Source organism: Dermochelys coriacea, chromosome 5, assembly GCF_009764565.3.
Source record: "Dermochelys coriacea isolate rDerCor1 chromosome 5, rDerCor1.pri.v4, whole genome shotgun sequence".
NCBI lineage: Eukaryota > Metazoa > Chordata > Testudines > Dermochelyidae > Dermochelys > Dermochelys coriacea.
In genome coordinates, this window is record NC_050072.1 from 114,915,946 (window position 1) to 114,927,940 (window position 11,995).

The 11,995-nt window shown below is 42.3% G+C and overlaps 1 protein-coding gene across 1 annotated transcript; it reads left to right on the forward strand.

Moving 5' to 3' along the window:
• The first annotated feature begins 421 nt into the window (after positions 1-421).
• DMRTA1 (DMRT like family A1) lies at positions 422-5,964 on the forward strand. Its single transcript, XM_038403749.2, has 2 exons — positions 422-903; positions 3,987-5,964. Exons 1-2 carry the CDS (start codon positions 546-548, stop codon positions 4,832-4,834), a joined length of 1,206 nt encoding a protein of 401 aa, XP_038259677.1. The 5' UTR covers positions 422-545; the 3' UTR covers positions 4,835-5,964.
• The last annotated feature ends 6,031 nt before the right edge of the window (positions 5,965-11,995 follow it).

An 11,995-nucleotide genomic window follows, 5' to 3' on the forward strand; every position in this document is an offset into this window, starting at 1 on the left:
AGCCTCCAAGGTGCCCCAAGTCCTCCTTTTCTTTTTGCGAATACAGACTAACACGGCTGCTACTCTGAAATATGGCTTTTCTGAAATCCTTTCATCTCCTCCGGCGAAAGGGGGAACTGAAGCTGAGTCTCCCCCCTCCCAGATGGCGGTGGGCCCCTATTTGTGTTTGCAGAACTGAGGCCTGAGTCAGGCTGGAAGGAACCAGGGAAGGGCTGTGCAGGAGGGAGAGGCCCGCAGCTCTCTCAGCATTTACCTGCACACCCTATTAATCCCACCCCCTCGCCAGTGTGAAGCAGCTTCCTTGGCTCCTCTCAGCGTGCCCAGGAGGGGGGCAGTGGGGGCCCCCTGCGCCGCCCTCCCGCCCCTCTTTTGGGGGCTGTCCCTGTGCCTGGGGCGTGGCGCTGCGCCCTGCTCCACCCGGGAGAGACGCTTAACTCCCCGCACCGGGAGGCGAGAGGGGGCAGACGGCGGCGGCGGCGGCTCTCCCCCGGCCAGGCGCTGCGCCCTCCTCCTCCTCCTCCCCGGGAGCTGTGCGGTGACCGGCCATGGAGCCGGGCAGCTCCCCGGGGCTGCCCCCCGCCTTCCTCCGCCCGCCCAGCCTCTTCTTGCGGGCGGCGGCCACTGGCGGCCCGGAGCGCGGCGCCTGCTCCCCGCGGACCCCGAAGTGCGCCCGCTGCCGCAACCACGGCGTGGTGTCCGCGCTCAAGGGCCACAAGCGCTTCTGCCGCTGGCGGGACTGCGCCTGCGCCAAGTGCGCGCTGATCGCCGAGCGCCAGCGGGTCATGGCCGCGCAGGTGGCGCTGCGCCGGCAGCAGGCGCAGGAGGAGAGCGAGGCCCGGGGGCTGCCGCGGCGGGCGCCGGCGGGCGGGGGCGCGAGCGCGGAGCTGCAGCCGGGGAGAAGAGGTGCGCGGGCGGGGAGCGGAGCGCGCGCGCGGGGCCGGGGCCGGGGCCGCGCCCGCGCCCGAGTCCTGGCCCCTCTGCCGCCGATGCTGCCTTCGGCGTGGCCGCGATTTCCCCGCAGTGCGTGTGCGCGCCGGCGGGGCTGCGCGCCGGTCGGTGCGGGGAGCTGCCCTGATGATCTACGCGCGTTGGGGGGCAGGTGCCCTAAAAGAGCGCCGCTCCCGTGCAGGCCCCCAGAGCAGAACCTTATTTTCAGTGCTCCGCGCCCAGCGGGTGCGATCTGGACGCTTGCTGCCAGATTTTCAGAAGAGCCTCGTGCACGGAGCTCTTCTAAAAATCTAGCCAGGGTTGCGTGTTTTACCAGTACCGGGTGTGCACATACGTATTGCATGTTTATGCGTATATAGACAGTCTATACTTAGGTATACTAAAGTGGCAGTTGGGCGCCCAAATCCTTTGGGACTCTAGGTCGTGGTGACACACTCCGGCCTTTAGTTTTTCTTTTTTACAAGATTGTGCACGAATGAGATGCCCAGCATATAAACACTTTTTATGCTTTTTTATTAAATAGGCAATTTCCGGCTATCTGTTTCATGTGTAATATATTGCATTTTGGAGTGTGTGTGTATGCACACATACGATCTAACAAAAAGCAATATGTTATGCAGTAAAATAGGAAATTTCATATTTAATGTAATATGCAGTGTATTAATAAGTTCAAGATAACATCAGCAATATATGGCCTCAGTTTTGTCAACATTTATGCATATGTTTAAGTTTAAGCACGAGTAGTCCCACTGACTTCAGTGGGATAATTCAAATAAGTGCAAAAAGAAAAGGAGTACTTGTGGCACCTTAGAGACTAACAAATTTATTAGAGCATAAGCTTTCGTGAGCTACAGCTCACTTCATCGGATGCATAAGTGCTTAAGTGTTTTGTGAGATCAGGGTCTTTTATTTTTGCATGTATATATAAATGCTAAATGTGCAATGTTATGTTATTATGCAGGATACGATGTTGCATATTAAGTATAGTAAGCAATATGTGATCTGCGTAATATACGTCATGCAGCTTTTAGAAATAAAATAAGAGACAATCATTTTTTAAAAAAAAACCCATTTTGTAAGTTTAGGAATATTGTGTTTATGTAGTTGGTGTCATGATGCCACAAAGAAGTGGATAGCTTTTTTTAAAAAACAAAGCAAACAATGGTTTCTGCTGATTTTCTTGCATTTTTGTTAAAAAGTTTATCTTGCAAATTCATACTTAAGGGTGAAGTCCATTTACACTACACTGGACTATAGTGACTAAGGGTGGCAGCATCAGGTCCTTAATCTTTGCTTTTGGCAATAGTTTTGATATACAACAAAGTTAACTGAAAGACTCACATACACATTTGAGTATTTGATCATGCATTTATGGGAGATCATTCTGTGGTCTCTGATCCTGCAAAGGCTTAAGTATCATTGAAATCAGTGGCAAAACTCCTGTTTACTTTAGTGGGTGCAAAATCAGCCCTTATGAGACTACATAGGCTTATAAGCCTTTGCAGGATTGGAGCCTTAGTTTTTTAACACTGAAAATCTATGTGGGATGGTTGCTAACAGGATTGTGCAAATATGAGAAAGTTTTCAATATTTACATGTTTGTAGGGCTTCTGATTTTAGGTTTTAACTGATAATAAATCAGTTTTTATCCAATAAACACCAGAAATGGTTACTTCTATTTAACAACTTGTCTATGTAGAACAGTAATGCGGACTACGGTGGGTGTGATTTCTAAAAAGTACTAACATGTTCAGCCTTAATTGGTCTATGTAGATCTTGCTGTAGTGCGCTAGAGGTTCCCTGGAACGCTTTAGTGTCATGCTGTTTGAAAGTTAAAGGAACGTGACAGAGATTACTCATTTCAATATTTACAAAGAGAGAGCCTTGGGGGAAAAACCCCTCTATTTTTGAACATTTACCTAAAGTACAAAAATTGCTAAAAATAACTCTTCCCAAAATTTAAATTAATAACCACCCCAAAACAGAAGCCCCACATATATGCTACAAAGAAATTATGTGGATTTTCCTCTAATTAACCGTTAAAGCCTTAATTCTGTAATTTGTGTGCACAGGTGAAATCTTGTGCCCATGGAGAGCCCCAGTGAAATCAGTGTGACTCTGCATGGGAGCAATAGAAGGATAGGGGCCTCGATTTTTGTTCTGGGCATGTCCAATATATATTTATTATCTCCCAAAAAAGAGAGATGATTGACATGATGCAAGTCCTATGCTGAACAATTTGGGAAGTCTTGCATCATTATTCATTTTAATTTCAGTTGCCACCTCTTGTCTGTATCTCAACTAAAAATAAGAAAATCTGGATCTTTCCCTTTAGATGGAAGAATATTACTCAGTGAAGATTATCCATTGTTCAGTTTTTTTTAAATGTGTCATTTTTCTTCTTCATGAGCATAAAAAGTAACTATAGAGTGGGGAGGACTAAGCTGATTTTCTGCTTCATCTCCCCAGTCTCCCCCTAAGTCAAAATCAACTGGAGGGAATTTCCTCAAATTTCCATACAAAATGGCACTGAGCATTCTAACAAAAGTCTGAACTTAGGAAGGAATTCTGTTGGTGAAGAACGAGAAGGAAGAGAATCCTGCCTGCTCTCTTAGCCCTGCAGAGCCAACATGGCTGTTTCATTACTAAAGTGAGCTAATATAACTAAATAAACAGGGAGAGTCTGATGTTTTCTTATTGTATACCAGCACAGCTCCATTGAAATGAATGAGAATCTGGGCAAGGATCCCTTGAGTACAAAGGTGCAATTTTTTTATTTGGTCACTTTTCAGATTTCAGTCTTAATTACACTGGTCATTGCTTTGAATACCAAGAGAGAAAATCATGGCTTAGTTGGAGTCCTTGCCAAATTTACTGTTTACTTCAGTGGGGCTCAGATTTCACCCTATATCTTTTCTTGGGAAGTGTAATGTGTACTGTGTGGAAATTTTGGTAGCTGTTTATAAGACTTTTGAAGGCTAATTGGGGAGTTTTAGACTAAATTTAATCTTTTTTTTTTGTTTTGTTTTGTTTCCCAGAAGAACAGCTGCAGAGGTATGACTCGTACTTCCGGGTGCTAGAAGGTCCTCTAGTCCTATCACATCCTCCTCCCCTGATATCTTCGCTTGAGTCAGCAGAAGCTAGTGGAAGCTGTAGAGTGAAGTCATCTGGGCTGGAAATCTCAGAAAAGGAAGAGAATGTTCAGTGTCCTAGTCCGGAGCAGCAGTTGGAAGGTGTAGAAAGTTCAGGATCCCTTTCTTCTTCAGACATGGAATCAGGAAATGAAAGTGAATGGTCCAAGGATTTTGCTGCCCCCCGTTTCAGTCTGCCTGCTGCTGCTTCAAGACACAGAGACCCACTTGGCATTCTCACCAAAGTCTTTCCTAGTCATAAACGAAGCAAGCTGGAGAGTATCCTGCAGTTCTGCAAAGGAGATGTGGTCCAAGCCATAGAACAGATCTTGAGTAGGAAAGAGAATAAACAAAATGTCAAAGACTTTGCAAACCCATCTAGATCTGAATTTAGTGCCTTACAGAGAGCCTCTAATTTTAGCCTCACAGGATTAGGTGTTGGAGCATTTGGCAATACATCAGCTTTCTCCCCTCTTCAAACCGGTTCTACATCATTTGGAAGTGCAACAAATCTTTATAGCCTAAACCCTAGACTGGGAATTAGCCCTCTAAAACTGGCTTATTCCACCCCTGGAAGAGGGCTGCCTGGATTTATGTCACCCTACTTAACACCTGGACTGGTTCCAGCTTTGCCTTTTCACCCAGCAATGGACTTCTCCTTTTCAGGAGCGATCAAGGATGCTTCTTACTTTCCGAGTAAAGAGTCTGTCACTAGCAGTGGAATTTTCTCAAGGCTAAATCAAGAAAACCAGTAGTGCCTTTAGCATATTCCCTTTCATAATGCACTTCCAAAATATGCAGCTGTGATGACATCTGGACTAGTATGTCAAGCCTCATAAAGGATGCTTTAATCTCACAGTCCATAGAATATTATATTAGAAGTGGCAGAACGCTTCCAGTTCCTTTAAAAAAGAACATAATGAGGCTCTGTACACCTTTTTGAATGTGAATTTTTTAAAAAAATTTTAACGTAGAATGGTTTGCAAAACTCAAATTTTTTTAAGCAAAAAAGAAAATACTTTAAATTATGTGTTTTTTCCATCCAGAATATCTGCTGAATATCTGTGAAGAGCTGGTTTAAAAATTAGCACTGATTTTAAAACTGAGGTTTTTTTTATTATACATATATTTTGTTTGTATACTGTCTTCAAATTGTTTTGTACATGAAACAATAACTAGGATATATTTGTTTGTGAACAGAAATAGTTGAATTATAAGGAAAGTCCATTATAACTTTCCTCTCCCTTAAAAAAAAAATGTTTAATCAACTCTGTGTACTTATTTTTGTTTGTATCATTGACTTTGGAGACTAAGACCAAGATTTTCAAAAATGAGTCCTTAATGTTAAGTTGATAAATCCATTGTTAGCACTAAAATAAGCAACCTGATTTTTCAAAAGATCTTACTGAAGTAAATAGATGCTGCTGGGTGCTAACACTTTTGGAAAATCAGGCTCTTCATTTAGGTGTCTAAGGCCCTGATCCTGTAAAAAAGGTATGCACATACTTAATTTTGCATTCTGAGAATAGCCCCATTTAAGTTACAGTGCTTGATTCTCAATTGTGATCAATCAGCATAGCTCAGCTGAAGTCAGTAGAACTCTGCTAATTTAAGTCAGCTGAGAATCTGGCTCAATGTGTAAAGTTAAGGCTATGTGAACATTTTTGCAGTATCGAGGCCTAAATGTGGATGTAGGAGCCTGATTTTAGGCACCCATTTTTAACAGTGTTAGTCCAAATATAAAAACTGTACTTCAGCGTGGGGTTTGAATTTCTGAAAATCAGTCCTTTGTATACACTGAATACAATCCATATTTTGGGTTGTAGTTTGGATTTTTTAATTGTATTGTGGATTTTTTTCATTCATAAAATTCTTATCAAATGATGACGGCAAGTACAATTTCTTTATACATTTATTTTTATTGCGAGTTTTGTAGACCTTGTGTTGTGAATCTCAGAGCTAAACAATGAACAAAGTCAAAGCAAATGAGCACCATCTTCTGGCCATTCTAGTTTATTGCAATTTGATGGCAGTTTGAAAAGAAAATTAGCATTTTGGTTCATATCATAAGGAATTTATTTTTTAAAATCTGCAAAGGTGAGAGATGTTTCTCTTACATATGCTGGTATTTTAAATTTTCCTTTACTGGTTACAGTATGAATTTTGGGGAGTTGCTGTTTAAATAATAGGAAATGTTTGTATATTACAAAGAACCTGGTTAAAAGCGAGACACAGTCAAAACCTGCTCTCTCTACTTATGTGTAAAGTCCTATTGATTTCAGTGCAATTCTTCTTTTGTGTAAGGACACCAGGATTGTTTGAAACATTTGTTAAATTACAGGCACAATGCTTAGGCTCCTATCCTGCAGACTTTTACATATATGTGTGCTTAATTTTGCATATTTGAGCAGTCCTGCAACATGACTGTATATGTGGCTAATGTCAAAGTTATCGCAGAATCAGAACTATAGGACTGCAGAACTAGAAAGGGAATTTCTCTTAGTTGCATGTAGCAACTAAAACAGAGACATGCTTTTGAGGAAGTATTTGATGCTGATTTTGTTGCTTGATATCTAGAAAACATAACAAAAGTCTGACTTTGGACCTGATCATGCTCCCACTGAAGCCAGTCTTTTTTGCTGTTTATCTGGTAGAACTAAAGTTTATTTCAATCAAACATCAGGGCATTTTCTACATGCTTAGAGGACATGGGAAGGGTTAGGCATAAGCAAAAATTAAACAATTATGAAGGCTAATTATATGAGAACTGGCTTGTTTAAATTATATCTTCTGAATGATTATATTTTATCTAAGAATGCAACAGTTTTATCGCTTGCAATTGATGGTATTGGCATCAATGGAAATTAGCAAGCTTTCAATATTAACTTACTTTGAAGTTTCAGTAGATGTCCCTGCTTCATTTGATTTCAGTGAGGCCCTAAGTCAGGAAAGCATGGCTGTTCAGACATCTAAGCATGTGCTTTAGCAGGGATGGATGTAAGTATGTGCTTAAGTGCTTTCCTCAACTGAGGCCAAAATGCCAAAATCAGGGCATGTCTACACAATGGGGCAATGCATACTACTGGATTGTGATTTCTAAACCACACCAGTGTGAGACACGTTAATTGGTTCATGTAGACCCTGCTGTTGCACACTAAGAGAACCATAGTGCGCTTATAACATTTTACTGTTTTAAACAGCGCTCCATTAGAGTACACTAGAGAACATTTAGTGTGCAATATGCTAGAACACTGTAGAAATCACACACCTGTAGTCTGCATTGCTGCACCATATAGACAAGCCCTCATCTTGCCAAATGATATTGTTCTTACTAGTTGTTGTTTTTATGTTGCTATTATTTCCATAGATGTAATTAAGAAAATGCCTTACTTGTGAACTAAGGATCCCAACCATTTACACCATAATATTAAAGTTTATAGGCTTATTTCAAAAGTCCTGCTCTTTGTCAGAATTTGTAGCTATCTTAACGCACTTCCTCTTTGTAAGAGTTGGAATGAATAGCCCTTGCCCTTTGTGAAGCTGTGTCTTTCAATTGCTTTATGGTTTTTACTCTCATTTTCTCCAGCACACTAGATTACACTCCAAGCCCATATCATCACTTGTTAAATCTATCCCAGTGGTACATCTCAAGCAAGATGGAGATTCCTGTGAGAGAACAGGTTCTGAAATGTCAACCTAAGACCCCTGCTTCATAGCACACAGTGGACTTGATCCTGAAGTCCTGAGTGAGGATTTGGCTATAATATACTCCTGTTCACTGTTTTGCCCTGGATTTAACCAAGAACTTAAGCATGTACTTAAGTCCCATAGATTTCAATGGAACTAAAACATACTCATAAAGTTAAGCATTAGTGTATTGCTAAATAGCCATGGAATTATGCAATGAGTGAAAATTAAGTATGAACTTTGCTGAACTGGGTCATTAGCCTTGGTTTCTTCATTTGGAAAACAGATCAGTGTTTTTCCCTATTAAGCACTCTGAGATCTCCCAATGAAAAGTGCTATGGTAAGTGCTAAATATTATTCCAGAGCTCTTCATTTTCTTTGAAAGTTGCACATCTTTGAATATTTTAACTGTTATCTTTTCACAGAGATGATTTAAGGGCAAATGCTTTAAAACAGTGGTTCTCAACCAGGGCTGTGTGTACCCCTTGGGGGTACGTAGAGGTCTTCCAGGGGGTACATCAACTCTAGATATTTGCCAGTTTTACAACAGGCTACATAAAAAGCACTAGTGAAGTCAGTACAAACTAAAATTTCATACAGATGTCTTGTTTATTCTGCTCTATGTACTGTACGCTGACATACAAGTACAATATTTATATTTGAATTTTTTTAATAATTATAAGGTGAAAATGAGAAAGCAAGCAATTTTTCAGTAATAGTGTAGTAATAGTACATAGTAAAAGAATAGTAAATAGTAATACTTATTCTTAATAGTAAAAGAAAAATGCTGCTTTTAAGCCTCTTAATTTAAATGAAACAAGCACAGAAATAGTTTCTTTACCTTGTCAAATCTTTTTTTAAATTTTAACTTTAATTTTAATTAATGGGAATTAGGTGCCCAGATGCTCAGACCCTGCTGAGATCTCAAGAGGGATCAGAGACACTATAATCCCTGTTACAGAAACTAACTACTCCAAATACCTTCAATGCAACAATTAACAGCGTAGGAAATCTGGGTCCTTTTAGAAGCCCTAGCTCAGGAGAACAGTACACTGAAAGCCTCATGACTGACAGCTCTGTGCTCACTACCAGAGGAGCAACTAGAAGTAAAATGGGACTTAAACCTCCCAAAAGAGTAAAACTGGGGAAGTGAAACTAGTGCAGCATGCTCTCCCTCCATATGGGGCTGTAGAAGCAGCTCATAGCTCTGCTTGGTCTTCAAGAGAATTGCTAGGATGGGATCAGGAAACAACTGGTTTCATGTAGCATGCTTCTGTGGCAATGTCTCAGCCTGAACATCCAGCATTCTTCTCTGCTCTGCATTGCCCTACCACTGCAAAGGAAACAGCGCCACCCAGGTATATGTGTATGTATTGGAGGGGGTGGCCATTGGCAGAATGATTCCTGAGGGGCTTGCCAGCCTGTCATGGGAGTGAAAAATGTCCAAAGACTGACTTTCTGCAAAGCCTCATAGTCTTTAAGAGGCTCTTTAGGACTTGGGAGTTATGCAGCCTATACTCGTTGTGACCCATTGCATCTCTCCTTTCCTAGAGAGAGCGTGTGGCAGAAGCATCAAGAGACAAACCTTGCAGAGTTTCTTGTGTCCTGTAAAGACGTGAGATGAAAGAGAGCAAAAGAGAATCTAGGCCAAATAGCAAGGAAAAAACTCTTTCCAACCAGCGAGAGCTCTCCAACTGTGGAATAGTCTCTCAAGGGCAGTGACAGAATCCCCTTTGCTGGTGGAAACATTTAAGACTAGATTGGAAAATACGCTTCACAGAACAGTAGAACATTGGCAATGGGATGGACTAGATAAAATAACATACCTTTTCCATCTCTGATGTCTTATGTTCTCTGATTATTTATCCATTTGCAATCTAGTGCTTATGTAACCAACTGTAGGCTACTACTTCCAGACTTGCTACTGCATAAGTTATGAGCAAGGCCACAATTTCTGTGGATGTGAAGCTTGACTTCTTAGTGTCCACCCTATGCTATTTGTTTTTATTAGGAAAAATTAAAGAAATCAAAGTGCAAAAATGAATGGTCAGTTGCAGTCTAAATTCATTTAGTGTTTCAGAGGTCAGCGTATCTTGAAAAATCATTTACAAAAATACTTGTTTCAGAGTAGCAGCCGTGTTAGTCTGTATTCGCAAAAAGAAAAGGAGAACTTGTGGCACCTTAGAGACTAACAAATTTTATTAGAGCATAAGCTTTCGTGAGCTACAGCTCACTTCATCGGATGCATTTGGTGGAAAAAACAGAGGAGAGATTTATATACACACACACAGAGAACATGAAACAATGGGTTTATCATACACACTGTAAGGAGAGTGATCACTTAAGATAAGCCATCACCAACAGCAGGGGGGGGAAGGAGGAAAACCTTTCATGGTGACAAGCAGGTAGGCTAATTCCAGCAGTTAACAAGAATATCAGAGGAACAGTGGGGGGTGGGGTGGGAGGGAGAAATACCATGGGGAAATAGTTTTACTTTGTGTAATGACTCATCCATTCCCAGTCTCTATTCAAGCCTAAGTTAATTGTATCCAGTTTGCAAATTAATTCCAATTCAGCAGTCTCTCGTTGGAGTCTGTTTTTGAAGCTTTTTTGTTGAAGTATAGCCACTCTTAGGTCTGTGATCGAGTGACCAGAGAGATTGAAGTGTTCTCCAACTGGTTTTTGAATGTTATAATTCTTGACGTCTGATTTGTGTCCATTCATTCTTTTACGTAGAGACTGTCCAGTTTGGCCAATGTACATGGCAGAGGGGCATTGCTGGCACATGATGGCATATATCACATTGGTAGATGCGCAGGTGAACGAGCCTCTGATAGTGTGGCTGATGTGATTAGGCCCTATGATGGTATCCCCTGAATAGATATGTGGACAGAGTTGGCAACGGGCTTTGTTGCAAGGATAGGTTCCTGGGTTAGTGGTTCTGGTGTGTGGTTGCTGGTGAGTATTTGCTTCAGATTGGGGGGCTGTCTGTAAGCAAGGACTGGTCTGTCTCCCAAGATCTGAGAGAGCGATGGCGAGACACCACCGATTTCCTGAGGAAACTACAGTCCATTGGTGATCTTCCTAAAAACACCATCCTAGCCACTATGGATGTAGAAGCCCTCTACACCAACATTCCACACAAAGATGGACTACAAGCCGTCAGGAACAGTATCCCCGATACTGTCACGGCTAACCTGGTGGCAGAACTTTGTGACTTTGTCCTGACCCATAACTATTTCACATTTGGTGACAATGTATACCTTCAAATCAGCGGCACTGCGATGGGTACCCGCATGGCCCCACAGTATGCCAACATTTTTATGGCTGACTTAGAACAACGCTTCCTCAGCTCTCGTTCCCTAATGCCCCTACTCTACTTGCGCTACATTGATGACATCTTCATCATCTGGACCCATGGAAAAGAAGCTCTTGAGGAATTCCACCATGATTTCAACAATTTCCATCCCACCATCAACCTCAGCCTGGACCAGTCCACACAAGAGATCCACTTCCTGGACACTACGGTGCTAATAAGCGATGGTCACATAAACACCACCCTATATCGGAAACCTACTGACCGCTATTCCTACCTACATGCCTCTAGCTTTCATCCAGATCATACCACTCGATCCATTGTCTACAGCCAAGCGCTACGATATAACCGCATTTGCTCCAACCCCTCAGACAGAGACAAACACCTACAAGATCTCTATCATGCATTCCTACAACTACAGTACCCACCTGCTGAAGTGAAGAAACAGATTGACAGAGCCAGAAGAGTACCCAGAAGTCACCTACTACAGGACAGGCCCAACAAAGAAAACAACAGAACGCCACTAGCCATCACCTTCAGCCCCCAACTAAAACCCCTCCAACGCATCATCAAGGATCTACAACCTATCCTGAAGGACGAGCCATCGCTCTCTCAGATCTTGGGAGACAGACCAGTCCTTGCTTACAGACAGCCCCCCAATCTGAAGCAAATACTCACCAGCAACCACACACCACACAACAGAACCACTAACCCAGGAACCTATCCTTGCAACAAAGCCCGTTGCCAACTCTGTCCACATATCTATTCAGGGGATACCATCATAGGGCCTAATCACATCAGCCACACTATCAGAGGCTCGTTCACCTGCGCATCTACCAATGTGATATATGCCATCATGTGCCAGCAATGCCCCTCTGCCATGTACATTGGCCAAACTGGACAGTCTCTACGT

Excerpts from the sequence above, each read along its gene's own strand:
- DMRTA1 (XM_038403749.2), top strand. The coding sequence starts at position 546 with ATGGAGCCGGGCAGCTCCCCGGGGCTGCCCCCCGCCTTCCTCCGCCCG. Across the intron at positions 904-3,986 it reads GCTGCAGCCGGGGAGAAGAG|AAGAACAGCTGCAGAGGTAT; the intron begins GTGCGCGGGCGG and ends TTTGTTTCCCAG.